Source organism: Psammomys obesus, unplaced genomic scaffold, assembly GCF_907164565.1.
Source record: "Psammomys obesus unplaced genomic scaffold, mPsaObe1.curated_primary_1811, whole genome shotgun sequence".
Classification (NCBI taxonomy): domain Eukaryota; kingdom Metazoa; phylum Chordata; class Mammalia; order Rodentia; family Muridae; genus Psammomys; species Psammomys obesus.
The window spans coordinates 11,397,273-11,412,490 of NW_026596234.1; the positions used below are offsets into that span (position 1 = coordinate 11,397,273).

At 52.7% G+C, this 15,218-nt stretch overlaps 1 protein-coding gene across 1 annotated transcript in view; it reads left to right on the forward strand.

Annotated features, from left to right (window-relative positions):
• Positions 1 to 15,218, forward strand: part of Prex1 (phosphatidylinositol-3,4,5-trisphosphate dependent Rac exchange factor 1) — a 147,501-nt gene that overhangs the window by 75,507 nt on the left and 56,776 nt on the right. The window contains exons 4-5 of the mRNA XM_055596098.1: positions 326 to 430; positions 6,107 to 6,208. Coding sequence (XP_055452073.1) covers positions 326 to 430; positions 6,107 to 6,208 — 207 coding nt within the window. The remainder of the gene's footprint in view (positions 1 to 325; positions 431 to 6,106; positions 6,209 to 15,218) is intronic.

The window sequence follows — 15,218 nt, forward strand, 5'->3', positions numbered from 1 at the left end:
TGAAATATGACTGATGGGTAGGGCCCTGGTGACCCTCAGGTGACCTCTGGGCTGGAAGGAGTCTAACTTTGGGCTCAGGGCCACCTAGAGGTCAACAGAGGTAGCCTCCTGCTGCAAAGATTTCCTGATGTTTATTAGCACCACCTTGCTACTGAGGACACCAAGGCATGCCATTCAGGGTGCTAGAAACAAGTATGGCAACTGGACCCAGTCCAGAAGCAAGCTAGAGGTGCTTCATCTGGAGGCCTGAGCAGGACCCCAGGGAGTGCTGTCCTCCTGCCTCAGCCTCTGTCCAGCATCTCACAGCTCTGCTCTTGTCTTGCAGAAGGACAAGTTCTGTGTGTACGAGGAGTACTGCAGCAACCATGAGAAAGCCCTGCGGCTGCTGGTGGAGCTCAATAAGGTCCCTGCTGTGCGTGCCTTCCTCCTGGTGAGTGCCCCGTCCTTACTTGCCCTGTCCATCTGCAGCCTGCCTGAGGTGCACACAGCTCCCATCTGCGATTCCCTGGCTATTTACAGAAAGAGACAGTGGCTAGATTAGAGCCAGCTACCAACGTCTGGTCTAAAGTAACATAAGGGATTGGAACTCAGGTCTTCAGGCTTTCACCTGCTGAGCCATCTTGCTTACCCTGCCTCCCACTTACTGAGATAGGTTTTTACTCTGTGCCCACACTATGATTCCTGCCTCAGTCTCCCTGGTGTTGGGGAAAGAGATGTGTGCCACAGTGCTTGGTAAAATGTAGGCGTTATTCTGTCAGCCCTGCGACCAGCTAAAATGTCCAAGAAGACATTAGGGCACCCCCCCCCCATCTTTTGCCAGCAGTAGATTTGGGAGCTTCATGATGTCAAATATCTCTCAGGATCTGTGCTTGAAAAGGGAGATCATCAGCCGATGGTGGTGGTGCACGCCTTTGATACCAGCACTTGGGAGGCAGAGGCAGGCGGGTCTCTGTGAGTTTGAGGCAAGCCTGGTCTACAAAGTGAGTTCCAGGACAGCGAAGGCTACACAGAGACATGCTGACTTGAAAAACAAACCCCCAAACAAACAAACAAACAAAGAAAAAGAAAAGGGAGCTCATCAGGGCATTGGTTCTGCACTCTGACCTCTGAGTTCCTGCACATTCCATCAGGGACACCCCACCCCAGGCTGCCATTTTCCCATGGGAATACAGAGCTCAAGCTGATGGAGTGAATGGCTCGGTGGTGTGGTTGAGGAGCCTAAGCCAGGCTCACAGGGGTCTAACCTTCACCACAGTGCCCAGAGCCATTGCCTCCTCCTGTGCACAGCCTCCTGCCAAGCATTCCCAGGCCTTTGATGCAAACACTGCATGCTTCCCTCACTGGCGAGCTCGTGCTGCCTCCAGGGCCAGTGAGCGTGTGATGGAGGCGAATTGGCCAACCCCTTTCCATTTTTGTCTCTAGTCCATCAAGCTTTTGTGGCCAGTCCTTCCTGACTCCACCCCTCTGGACCTTTGAACTTTGCTCTTTGCTCATTAAACAGTCTGGGCAGAACACAGACACAGGGAGGTCACTCTCTGCCCTGGCCTGTGCCTTTTAGCAACACTGTGGTACCTTAGTCCCTGCTGCCCAGGCTCCACCCCTGGAGGATAGTCCCTGGCCTCTGCAGGGGTCCTGGAAGGCGGGGAGAAGCCAGGAAAGGGAGGGAGGGCGTTGTAAAGAAAGAGTTTTCCTCTCTTCCTTCTCACACAGCCTTCCTGGTGGGCCAGGCTGCCATACCCTGGCAGCAGCTGCCCGGGAGCTGTGTAGACAGGGAGGAGTGTGGGGTGTCGTACATGTGCCATCTGTCTTCCTCCTTGCTGGCACCTCACAGCTTCTGGCCACCTGCAAAAGAGCTGTCAGGGATGTTATGGGAGGTGGCCGCGCCGGGAACAGACAAGCTGGCTCTCTCTTCGACATGGCTGTACACTTGTGGAGGGACTTGGGGATGTTGCCTTTCTATGTTTTTATGTCTGTTAAATGGTTGACTAATGAATTCAGTCAGTGGCTTTGTGTCGGAAACCTGTCATCTTGAGGGGATGAGTGTTGGGCAGGTATGGCAGTGGACAAGGCAGATGTCTGTGTTCTCATGGACATAGTCCAGTGAGGGAGTCCTAAATGGTATATTATGCAGCCTTAAGAGCCCTGAAGGAGACGTGGTACTGAGGATGACACGGTGCCCGAGGGAGGGCAGGGCTGGCTACTGTTTAGGTTTGTCTTTAAGATAATGGCATCCACGGTGACAGTGAAGCAGAACTGCAGATATGGTGAGAGAGAGGCAGGGGCTGTCACTAGGAAGAGCATTCCAGGCAGAGGGACTGCAGTGGAAGGAAGGTGTGTATTTGAGGAATGGCAGGAAGGCTAACAGGAACGGAGGGACGAGCCAAAAGGAGGAAGAGAAGAGGCCAGAGGTGGGAAGAGAACAGCAGTACAAGAGGATTTCATCTCTAGAAAGAGTCTAAGACCCAGAAAAACCTCATGGAGGTGTATCATCTGTGCGCCGTGCCCTCCATGTCAGGGAGCTTCATCACCAGGGAGAACACAGTGGACAGTCTAAAGACTAGCAGTGTCACTCTGAGCGGCACAGGAAGCCATAGGCCCGAGTAGAGGATGACCCAAGTGAGTTTCTGTGGGAAAGATCCCTTGGCTTCGTGAGGTTGGAGCAAGGACGGGCGCCATCCTTCTAGGCTGCTGACTATTTAGCACAAACCAGCAGCTGTGAATGAGACCGTGTACCCCACACTGGGCTAGATCTTTCCACACCAGTTATCATAGCCAAGACAGTCCCCCACAGACACGCCCACAGGCCAGTCTGATCTAGACAGTCTTCACAGGTGGTTCTAGGCTGTGCCACATAGACAATTAAAAGTATCATAAGACCCCAACAATTGGCCGACTGGAGTAGTTTCGTCCTCAGATGGTGAGGGAGCAGGCCGGGGCCCTCCTTTTAGGTGAGAGGAGAGGCATATGGAGAGCCTGGATCCTGGAGTTCAGGGAAGGAGCCAGGCTGGAGGAGAGAGAGGACTGGAGTCTCTTCAGTCAAGGGTGCTATGTAAAAAACATTGGTCTAAGTGTGTCCTACCCCCAGAAAGTGACCATGGATATCACAGAGGGCTGGGGTGGCCATGGATGATATTCATCTGAGGGTCACGTGTGAACAGGGATTTTGAAGAATTTCCTCTCCAGGCTCTGAAGAGACAAGAGAGCACTGAGCACAGCCTGCATGTTTGCTTGCTTTCCTTTGAAAGAAAAAGAGGGCGGGGGATATAGCTCAGTTGGTAGAGTGCCGGCCCAGCGTGCCTTAAGCCCTGAGTTCTGCACATAGCGCCTTGTAAGTTGGACATAGTGTGGCTTGCTTGTAATCCTAGTACTCAGGAGGTAGAGACAGGAGATTTAGAAGTTCAAGGTCATGTTTTCCTAACAAGGAGTTCATGGCTAGCCTGGGGTACATGAGACCCTGTCTCCAAAAAACAAAAGAGGAAAAGCAAGACAAAATCTGGATTTTGGAGCACTGGGGCAAGTGTTGGCTGTGGCCGTCCTATTTGAGTCAGAAGGGTTTGTGGCCTTTTCTCTCCAGGCTCCTGGTTTCTGAAAAATTCCCTCTCATCCTCTGCTCTCTGTTCTCCCTTGCCTGGAGCTGACTTCACCCAGGCGGCTGTGAAGTAAGCTTGTGGTGAACACTGGCTTAGAGGACAAAGGCCCAAGTGTGCGCAGTGTGGGGTCTGGCATCACCCAGCTGCCGAAGCCAGGACCCCCCTCGTCTGTGCCAGGGGCGGATGGAGAGGCTGAGGACGTGTAGCAGCCACAGCCGGGACCCAGGGTGCAGAATTGCGCTTCTCGGAGAAGGGAGCCTGTGACGATGCCCACAGGGCAGTTGGGCATCCCCGGTTCTCACCCAACTCTGGGTGCCATGCTTCCCCATGGGAATCAGGAGACAGTTGGCACACTCGTTCGTGTGTGTGTGTGTGTGTGTGTGTGTGTGTGTGTGTGTGTGTATCTCTAGAGCATGCTGGGATCACGGTGAACCATAGGCGGAAGTCCTGTTTCCCAAGAATCCGGGCTCATTTCTGTCTGCAGAGGGGGAAGGCTGAGGTGTTGGCCATGCCATCCTTACTTGGTTTGCTGACTCCTCTACCTGTGTATACACTCTATACATTGTGAACCTTGGGTACCAGGACTGCCCACCTCAGACATGAAATTCATGCATGAAATTCACGCTTCCCGCTTCTACAGTGTGTGTTCTCGTGTCACCCCCCCAAAGGAGAGGGCATTGCCTCTGACATGGATTGGATGGTCTCCTGTGTGAGCACTGGGTGGAGGGAGTCTTGAAGGGCTCTAAGAAGAGTAAAGAAAATTAGGACCCGAGTTTGACCCCTGTACCGTGTAAAAAGCCAGATGAGGTGGTACACATCAGTAACCCCCAGGGAGTTGGAGGCAGGTGGATCCCTGAGGCTCACTGGCTAGCCAGCCTAGGCAAACGAGTGAGTTCTGGCTCAGTGAGAGACCCTGCCTCAAAACATAAGGTGGAAGCCAGGTGTGATAGCACACACCTTTAATCCTAGCAGAGGCAGGCAGGCAGGCAGGCACATCTCTGCGAGTTCAAGGCCTGGTCTACATAGTGAGTGCCGGGACATAGTGAGATCCTGTCTCAAAATAAGTAAGTAAGTATAATAGAAGAGGATGATTTGATGTTGACTTTTGGCCTCCATACATGCATGCAGGAGCACGCACACCTGTAACCCCATCTGTGGCTTTACTAGTTCCAGAGTTAAAGACTGGACACCCCAAACTCCATGCCCGAGCCGTGAATTGAAATAGTAATAATTAACCAGTTCTTGGCTGGTTAGGGTCAGGCTCTGTCTTGGCTGTCGTCACATAAGGGGCAGAAGAAGGCTTTGTGGGCTGGGCCCAGTGTGAGCAGAGGCAAGGGAGCTGCTTGGAGGCAGGGCTGCTGCTGGTGGTGGTGATGGTATTGAGCTGATCAGTCTAGACTAAACTGGGTGTATGTGGGGGTTCCAGTAACCATTATAGAGATCTGGTTCTGGACTCTACCAGTTTAGAGGCATTCCCAAGCCGTCACCTTAATCCCATTTTAGAGGTAAGGTTCTCAGTTGCCAGCCTGTCGGTGTCTGTGGTATCTCTGTTTAATCTTGCTTTCTTCATAAATAGCCATTTGGGGGCTGGAGGCAGTGTTCAGAGTTCACGTCAGTTTTCCCGGAGGATCAGAGTTTGGGTCTCACAGCTGTCTGTGATTCTAGGTCCAGGGGATTTGAGGCTGTTTTCTGGCCTCTGTGGACATTCACATGGAATACAATCACGCAGACACACATACATACACATGAAAAAAAAAAACAAAAAACAAAAAAACCAAAGACAAGAAACCAGACAACAGTTGCACTTTTTTTTTCATGCCTTTAAAAGGCTTATAAATGGGGTTGTCCTGTACATGACCTTCTGTTTTTCTTTCTTTTCAGTAGGTTTTGGGGTTTATTTGTTGTGATGCGTGGCCCGGGTTCTCCCATGTTTTCCGATGCTTGGGGTGCTGTTGTATGAATCTGCTACAAATCAATTTAAACAAAAATACAGATGCTCCCTTCTCTAGCAGATGGCTATTTAGAGTGCTTCTCAGGTTTGGTAAACCTAAATAAGGCAGTTTGACTGTCCCGTCTTTCTGTCTCCTGGTTCTTTACTTCCTCCCTCCCCCTTCTCTCCTCTCTCTCTCTTTCTCTCTCTCTGTGTGTACTTGTATGTATGTATGTATGTATGTATATGTGTGTCAAATTTTTCTACACCAGAATGGCAAAATTGTCAATGAAAAGCTTCATAGTTGATGTTTTTGGATTTGCAGTTCTATGGTCCATCTTAACTGCTGAGGTTCTGTGTGTGGTGTGACCCTATGAAGCAACACGTGACTACAGCCTGAGTGAGATCAGGCCCCAGGCCACAGCATGTGGCCCCACAAAAGCTCCTGCAGGGCTCTAGAATTTGACCCCCTCCTAGGATTGCCAAGCTTCTTCCTGAGTGCCTATCTGCACTATGTTCCAAGAGTTCCTATACTCCCATGTTGTCCTTGGCCCATATTAATGATGGTCCCATTGTCCCTTTGTAGAGTTGCATGCTTCTGGGAGGCCGGAAGACCACGGACATCCCCCTGGAAGGCTACCTGCTGTCCCCCATCCAGAGGATCTGCAAGTACCCGCTCCTGCTCAAGGTGAGACTAATGTGGTCCTGTCCCCAGGCGAAAGTGGTGGACCCTGGCAGGCTGCCACTGGCAAGAGACAACATTAGTTTTTAGGAGCTGTGGCATCTAGTGGCAGAGCTGGCTCTGGGCCAGGCTGGACCCTCACCAGCTCCTGCCTCCTTCTCTGCTGTTCTCTGTGCTTCCACGACCAACTTCATCTCCCTAACGAGGCAGCAGATGGCTGTAGGCATCTGGACTCACACCCTGTCAAGTTTAAAGTCAGCATGAGACAGTGAGTTTCTCTCTTGGAGTTCTGATGGACAGCCTGAGAGTCACTCCGGCTGTGGCCAGCCATCTGTGGCCAAGGGGATGCTATACTCCGAATGGTTTGGATTTGAGTTGTGTGGTTTGACATTAGCCAGTCACAGGACACTTTGGCTAGACACTGATCATCTTCCAGCCTGCTTCCAATTGCTTTTCCCTTGAGCTGGTGTCACTAGCCACTGGGTAGGCTATGCTCTGATTGGCTGAGATGGGCCCCTTCATTTTGCTGTGCTCCAAGGACAGTATACAGAACAGGACTGTGTTCTGACTGGCTGAGATCTGGGTCAGGTGTTCTGCTCTTGAACCAATTACTTTTCACTCAGACTTGAACCTTAAGCCAGTTACTGGAACCCATATGTCACAGCCCCAAGGAGGGACAGACAGGCTGGCACCAAAACCTGGGCTCTTTTTGGAGGGCATGGAATGACTTGGCACAACCGCCCATGCACCTGCTGTCACCTTCCCTGCTAGCCACCTTGGCCTGGCCTGGCCTGGCCTGGCCTTGGCCGAGCAGTCCAGGCCAGATCTGACCCTGGACAGCTTCATCCTCAGCTTCAGATTCGACAGTTGGGCGGGTCCCAAGCTGCATGGATGGCTGTGTCCCCATCTGGTGCTCGGTCCTGCTTTCGCAGTCCTCGTAAATGATGGCTGTTGGCTGGTGCCGACCCTGGCGCTGTCCTGAGGCTTGTTTGATAGCTGGCTCTTGGGCCTCTTGCTGGCAGGCCAATCCGGTTGCTGGTGCCTCACAGGGACCATCTCTGTCCTTGTTCCATGATCAGGAGGGAGGGTAAGGGAGGTGCTGGGGAAATCCTGACCTTCACTTTGTGTTGGAGAAGGTGGGTGACTATGAGCATCTGAGCCGACAAGACCCCAGAGCTGTCAGCACTGCTGGGGTCGTGATTCTTGTGTGTGTGTTGGCGTTAGAGCATCTGACTCACCCGGGGCCCTCTGTGGGGCTAAACTGCTGAGCTCCAGAGACCTGTCTTCCTGTCTCTGCTTCCCCAGCACTGTGATTGCAGCCATGTGTCACCATGCCCAGCTTTTATGTGAGTGCTAAGGTTCAAACTCAGGCCATTGTGCTTGCGAGGCAGGACTGGACCATTCCCCCAGCCCAGCCTAGGACACTATGACCTAACACAAGAAGCTGTGGCAGTGGGACTCAGTTGTCCCTGCACTTCCTCCAGCCTATGGCCACTTGGACCTTGGAGGTAATCCACGGGATGCTCAGTGGTATCCTCCTGTGGCTCAGTGACCGCATGGGCAGTGGACAAGTCTGGGCTCAGAAGCTGTGGGTAGATCTGGACATGGAACCCAAGCTATCCTTTAGAGATAGATGTCCAGGATCTGTTCACCCTCGCTTTGTGTCGTTTTTTTTTTTTTTTTTCCCCATTCACACTAGTTCCCTAGTTCCCAGGCACACATACCTGGTGGGGTTTAGAGAGAGGATAGGTGGGACCAGGGCTTGGTGGCCAGATGCAGCAAGTGAGTTTGCTTATGGGACTTGTGAGCTAAGGACGAGGCTTGCACTTTTTGCAAAGCTTTCAAATGGCTGGGGGAACCCAAAACAAACAAAAACAGGCAGACAGGCAAACACACCAGAGTGCGCTAGAGGAGCTGCTGCTGCTGGCAGAGCCTGGCTGTGCACTCCCTGGCTGTCAGACTCCTCGCTGGTGCTGCTTTAGTGCTGGGCTTTGTAGCCATGGCTGCCTGCCTCTGAGTTGCAGGGGTGCAGCTTATTGGGTAAGTCATGCCACTCCTTATGCCTCAGTTTCTCCTTCTGGGATTGTTATGCGGTAGGCGCATGCTTCCTGCAGCTTAATCAGGAGAAGAGATGAGGCCGTCGGGACACAGAAGGAAAATAAATGTCTGCCCCAGGCCACAGGGGCCACTGCTGACCAATCTAATTCTAGAGTCTTACTCCGGGCTCAGAAGTCATGCGTCCATTAAAGAAGCATGTTTGGGAGCTCAGTCGTCCCCCGGGCTTGGGGTCAAAGTCTGTAGCCCTTGTTAGTTCCTTAAATGGGGTCTGAGAACATCAACACCTTCATGGCTCAGTGGCTGGTCTACTTTTCTGGGTTCTAAGCCTTGAACATCTGACCCCCAAGGAAAAACCCCCACTTGCAGCCCCAGAGCTGAGCCAAACTATTAGCAACTTGGTTTCTGGGTTTTGACCGCGTCTGGGGGGGGGCGGTGTGTGTGTCCCAGGAGCTTGCAGAGAAGCAGATTCTTTGACGTGTCAGTAACCCCCAAGGGAGGATCTGTGTAGCTTCAGCCTGGTGGACCTGAGGCCTCTTCCCTTTTCTCCAGGGCTTTGGGGTTTAGTCCCTCAGGGCTCCTGTCCCGGGAAGATGGGGAAGCAGCTGAGGCAAACCACTAGCTGCCTCTGCAGGAAGCACCCACAGGAAGTAGTGGCAATCTGGCCTTGTCCTCTCAACAGCTGTGCTCACTGCTGCTCTCTCCTCCCTCGCCAATTGTGTGTATCAGGAGCCTGGAGCCCGCTGGGGCCCAGCCGGCAGGGCCTGAGATTCCTGTGGGGACATGCATGCTCCCCGACAGACAACTGTTCAGTGTCCCTGCCTTGGCGCCTGCCACTGGGACATTTGTACCGGCAAGGGGCCGAGGGCCTTTTACACCCTCTTTGGGGGCCCTTCTTTGCTCACAGTTTCCAGGGCATTCTAAAAGATGACCCGAGAGCACAGCAGCTGACTCCAAGCCCAGCCTGTCCCCTCAGCCATGCAAACACTCCCCCACAGATGTCCTCTGTTCTATGGGCCTCCTTGTTCCCCACACTGAATTCCCAGTGGTACAGGAGGCTGCAGGCTTGGGGAGCCTGGGGTGGGGGAGGAATAGGCAAGAGTGAAAGCCTTTTGGGAACAGCCCCAGAAGCTGAACTTGAACGCTGCCTAAGAATAGCCGGAACATTCTATTTTGGCTCTTGAGCCTGGGCTCAGGATAGACAGTTGGCATTTTCAAGCTTTATTGAGTTTTCCATCAATGTTTCCAGGGAGATGATTCAGAGTTGGGGTAACTCCTTGATACATAGCAAGCCGATCCCTAATGGGAGTCTGACTGATACTGGTCCTTTTGATTGTGGATGGCACCTGGCTTTTGCTGTGGCTCTGCCCTATCCTGGCTGCTGATACAGCCTTGGATCAACAGCTGGAGCAGTAGACGCCAACTTGGGCTTGGAGTCTCCCAGAGCTCGCTGGGTCTACAAGGATCTTGAGAGTCTACAAGGATCTTATCCCTGCATGTCTGGCTTTTTTTACTTGGCGTCATGCACTTCACATTGTGGCCTGGGTTCATATTTCATTCCCTTTTCATGACTGAGTTGTACTCCCCTATAAGCTGGGCTGTGCCTTATTGTCCATTCATCAGCTGGTGGACATGTAGGAGTGACATTTCCATGACCATCTACAGCTCTTAACACCCCTTCGACTCCCTGCCTGCTGGCTCTCCTCATCCCCAGAATGGCTCCCCTCTTAGCCTGCCTCCTGTCTCCATTCCAGTAACCAGCCACTTCACGTGGCTTTCTCAGGCCAAACCGTGGGTCCTCTATGTTCCCTGTTCTCCCTCCCTCCACTCCGGTTGGTGAAGAAGCCCTGTTGGTTCCACCACAGAGCCTGCCCAGGGCTGGCTGTTTGCTGATCCTGCCCTCTGCCTCTCCTGAGGCCACCCCAGGAGTTTTCCTGCCTTCACCTTCAGCCTCTGCTGTCTGCCCTCCTACACTGAAAACATCTTCCTGTGTTCTCATTCATCGTCTTCCCTGGGGCTTGCCCAGATCACCCTTTCCAGAGTCCTGCGTCCTTCTGCTCCAGCCCTCTTTCAGCTGTGTGGCCGAAGTTTGCTGTCTCCGTTTGTTCTCCAGTGGATGGTGCTTACCACCCTGCTTTGCTGTGTGGATTGGACAGTGTGTGTGGGACTTGTGCTAACTCCTGTGTGTGCCACGGTCATACCCGGGGAGGAGGCTGCTGTGGGATTTTTTTTTTCCCTACCCAGCTCCTGCTGGATACCTCTTTGAGGTGTGCCCAAAGCACTGTACCTTAGTTTCCTAGTGTTGGTAGTGAGTTAATTACAGGTATTGTAAAGAGGGTAGAAAGAGACTGAGTGGAGGGGCCCCTAGAATCCTTCAGTTAACATGAGCTGTTTGGATCGACAGGTCTGCTTCAGCCTACTGAAACACTTGCTTTGACCCCTGTTTCAGCCTCTTACAGTTGAGCTGTCTTTGATTTTAGATTTCAGAAGCATCAAGAAGCACTAGAATGGCCATGTTTACAGTCTGATCTGATGGGATTACCCTAGCTCAGTTGCCCTGCTTCTTGTGTGTATTGATGTGAACTCTGTCTGTTTGCCTGCCTGCTTGCCTGTCTCTCTGCCTTTCTGTTTTCCCTGGGGACTGAGCCCACGTCCTTCCATATGCTAGGTAAGCACCTGATCATTGATCTACACCCGACCCCCTTTTATTTTGAGACATGGTCTCGGCAAAGTTGACCGGGTTGGCCTTGAACTCTCCACCCTCCTTCCTCAACTGGGGCCTGCCCTGCCTTTGTCTTCTGTTCATCCCCTTGCTGTTGTTTCTTCCCATCTCCCTCTAGGATGCTCTCATGCTGGTGTTGGGGTCAGTCCCCCTTGTTCCCTGCTCCCCCCTTTGCTCTTGCAGCTGTCTGAGGGAGTGTTGCCAGTGTCTGGCAGTTTTCTTGCTGTCCCTGGAGCACCGTCTTTGTAGAGCCTGGGGGTGTCACCGTTGTAGTGGCTTCCTTGGGAGGCTGGCCCTCTGAGGCTCTCACTGGTAGGATCTAGAGGGTTGCGGAGTTCTCCTGCCCATGTGCTGCAGATCTGGGCACAAATACAGCAGCCCCCAAAATGAGTTAGGGCAGCATCGTCGTTGGCACAGCTGGTGAGGGACGTGGCACGTGGTCCTGCTAAAGGGTAGCCCCCCTGCACTCCACCAGTGGTCACTGTCAGGTGGAGGCCTGGGCTAGCACAGGCAAAGATGTAGCTGTGCTGACTGGACGCTGGCTTGGGAGGATGCTGGGTAGGGTCAGCTGTGCCCTGAGCTGACTGCCAGCACTGAACCTGAACAGTCAGCACCCCTCGCTCCTACACCGGTGGACCCAGGAGCTGCAGGTCTGCCAATATCACTATTTCTGTCTCTTTGCTTGCCTTGGAGGCCTGGGTTCCTGGATCCTCACAGGGGCAAAATTGCTCAAAATAATTTGCATGGAGTTTGCATATAGTTTGTTTGTGTCAAGGCTTTCTCTGCTGTGGTGGGCATCTTTAAGTTCTTGAAGTTTTTCACTTCTTGTTTTCTCCCCCCACCCCCGCCTTTTTTGTGGTGTGTGTGTGTGTGTTGTTACGTACTTGTTAGTCTGAGTGTGTACATGTTTGTGATCACATGCATGTGCATGGAGGTCAGAGGTCAGTGTCTAATGTCTTCATCTACTGATCTCCATTTTTATTTTGTAGACCCAGCTGGCCTCTAACTCATACTTCTGGGTGCCTCTGCCTCCCAAGGGCTGGGAATAACAGTGTGCACCGTCACGCTGGCTCTGGTTGTTCTTATTAAGTGTGAGGATCCACGCTTAGCTCCTCACCTTTGTAATTGAGCCATTTTCTCAGCTTCTCCTTTTCTTTGAGGAACCCCCTTTGTCTTAGTCACAGTTCTAGTGCTGTGAGCAGACACCATGACCAACGCAACTTATAAAGGAAAACATTTAACTGGGGGGTGGGGAGGAGGAGGAGAAGGTAGAGAGAGACTATAGTGGGCCTTTGAAAACTCACCTCCCCCCACCATGACATACATACCTCCTCCAGCCAGAACATACCTCCCAATCCTTCCCAAACAGTTCCACTCCCTGCTGACTAAGCATTCAAGCCAAATGGGAACCATAATCATTCAAACCACCGCAACCTTAGATGCTCTTCACTTGCGCCCCGCTGCTCTCCTCAGCATTACTGAAGGGGACATCAGAACTGCACTGTTGGGAGTGGGCTGTGCCCTCTGAGCTAGGTGCAGAGGTCTCTGTGAGCAGAGCTTGCTTAGGAAGGCCTGATCGACACCCTGCCCCAGAAAGTGGAGGTGTTGCTGTGTTTGGTCTAGCTTGTGGTTGGTCCCCTTTTCTTTTCTGTGGAGATGGTGGCATGGCTTCCTAGCCTTGTGTCAGCTTCCAGGTGTCTGCCAGAGTTTTGTCTTCATGCTATGACTTGATGGCTCCATCTCACTAGCGACTGAAAGCCACCTAATTTATCGTTTTATGTCATTAGCCACCTCCACACTTTGAACACGTAACTTAAAGTTGCTTTTTCAGAAGAGTGGAAAACAGCCAGGACTCCCGGCAGGGCTGGCTTTAGCCACAGTGTTCTCTGGGACCGTGGCAAGGCATCCCTGGGCCAATGTCTCCCGCTGTTGCTTCCTGAAGTTTTCACCTCAGTGGGCCCTTCGCTCAGGTGGCTCCCCTTCATGCACCAGCAGCCTCAGGCTCACATCCTCAGGAAAAAGAGGGCTTACCCCTCTCATCCTCCCAGCCTGAGTTCTGGCCAAAGCCCTTGCTTCCCCGCTGGAGGCTGGCAGACTCAGGCTTTGGTGTGAGCCTGCACTGAGAGCCTGGCTGCAGTGGCCTCTCCTGGACACATAACTCAGGAGAGGGTCAGGAATGGTAGGCCTGGACGGCTCGTCTGTTCCCCATTGTTCCTCTTCATGCTTTCCCATAAGTCTTTGCTGAGCTCCGGGGAGCCGGAGCAAGCGAGCAGTTGGGTACCATCTTTGCTTGTTGCCCGGCTGGGTCTGCTGTCAGAAGCTTGTGTGCTGGGTTGTACGCCGTGGCAGGACCACCCCTACTTCAGAGACAGGATGGAATTGCTCAGAGTGGTTACCTGTGAGCACCATCTTGGTACAAGTGATTGCAAGGGGTAGAGGTGTGAGGTGGCTTGCAGACGCCCAGGCCCTATGCCCTATTTCCTCTCTTCCAGGAACCCCAGGCCACTTGTGAAACCACACGGGCTGGAACGGATGCCGGGGAGGGCTGCAGCCTGGCTTGTGTGGTGGCCCACTACCCTCCCTCACCCAGGGCCGGCCTCTTCCAAACACTTTTTGTAAGAGCAGAATAGCAGGAGACCTGTAACCAGAGCTAGCATGCACCATGCCCCACTTCCTGTCTGTGGTCTTAGACTAGAGGTCCTGCTGATCATGCCTCAGTTTCCCCACTGGGAAGGAAATGCTTGGTTCTGCCGGTTACAGCGCTGGGTGCACAGCCAGTGCTCCTAGCCGCCGCTGCTGCACGATCCCCACACGAACAGCCCTTGTTATTCTCACTGTATAGAGACAGCGGTAAATGAGTTGCCGTCACCATGGCAAAGATGGTAACAGCGATAAACACTGCGCTCACTTTGTCAGGCAGCTTACATTCACTTCTGCATCTGTTGGTGGCTCAGCAGGGGTCATTACCTGGTTTCACTGTGAGCAGGTTCTACCTCAGAGAGGTCACTTGACTTGTTAAGGTCACACAGCAGAGAAGGGCGGAAGTGGGCTGCATCCATCTCCTGGCAGCAGGTCTGGGAAGCTGTTTGAGTAGCGTGATGTACACGAGACCCGGGTCTCTTATTGACACCTCTAGTGATGCGGTGCTCGCTCCTTTCTAAGGCAGACCGCTTTCTCATGGAAAACTTTGGCAATCATAAGGATGTAATTACCCCCTCAGCCGCCGTTTCCTGAATCTGGCCACTTGACCTTCTGAACTCCAGCGAGGCCCAGTGACTTTTTTTTTGTCATAGCCCTTCCAAGATGCAAACAGATCCTCGAGTTCCTTTCAGAAATGCCTCTTTGGGCCCTGTAAATTCACACAGCTGTGTCACATTGTATGCAGGTCCCGGGTTTTCAGAATGGGAATCTGTCTCCTTGGAACCTGGTTCTGCCGAATTCAGCTGAGTTCTGAATCAGGCAGGGAATTCTCACCTTTTAGCATATAGGTCATAGGTCCCAGGGACCAAACACCGGTGGCTGGGTGTGGAAGCAGCTTCCTGTGTCTGAGCCATCTCATTGGCCCTCTTGACCTGTTCTATTTTTAAAGAATTACTTTATTTTTGCCTTTGTGTGTGCAGGTGAGTGTGGTTGCCAGAGGGGCCATATTCCTGGGAGCTGGAGTTACAGGTAGTTGAGCCTTGTCATTCATTACTTTGGGGTGTGCACGTGTGCATGTGTGCACGCCCGTGCACGCAAGGTGAAAATACGGAGGTGAAAAGGCTACCCTGGGTGTCTGTTTTCAGGTAGCTTCCATCTTTTGTTTGAGACACGTCTCTCTTCGGTCTTCGTCACGTAGGCCAGGCTAGATGGCCTGCAAGCTTCCAGGGATCCACCTGTCTCCACCTCCCATCTCACCGTTTCTAGGTTATAGGTGTACACCACCATGCCAGGAATCTTAGGCGGGCCCTGGGGATCCGAACTCGGGTCCTTATGCTTTACCATGAGCCGCGTCCCCAGCCCTGGCTTGTCTTTTTGCTGTTTGGTTGTGTTCCTTTGTCTAGTTTGGAAGCGGCTCCACTGACCCTTCTTCCCACCTCCTGGACGTTGTCCTTGGGGACACATGATGGCTTTGAAGGTGACGGAGTTGAGTGTGTCACCCTCGTGAGGTTGCTTTCCGTGCGAGTGTGTCTGAGATCACATTGCCCGTCCCAGGCGACAAGGGCTCGCTTCTCTGTTCTCTTCTCTCCATTGCGCCGT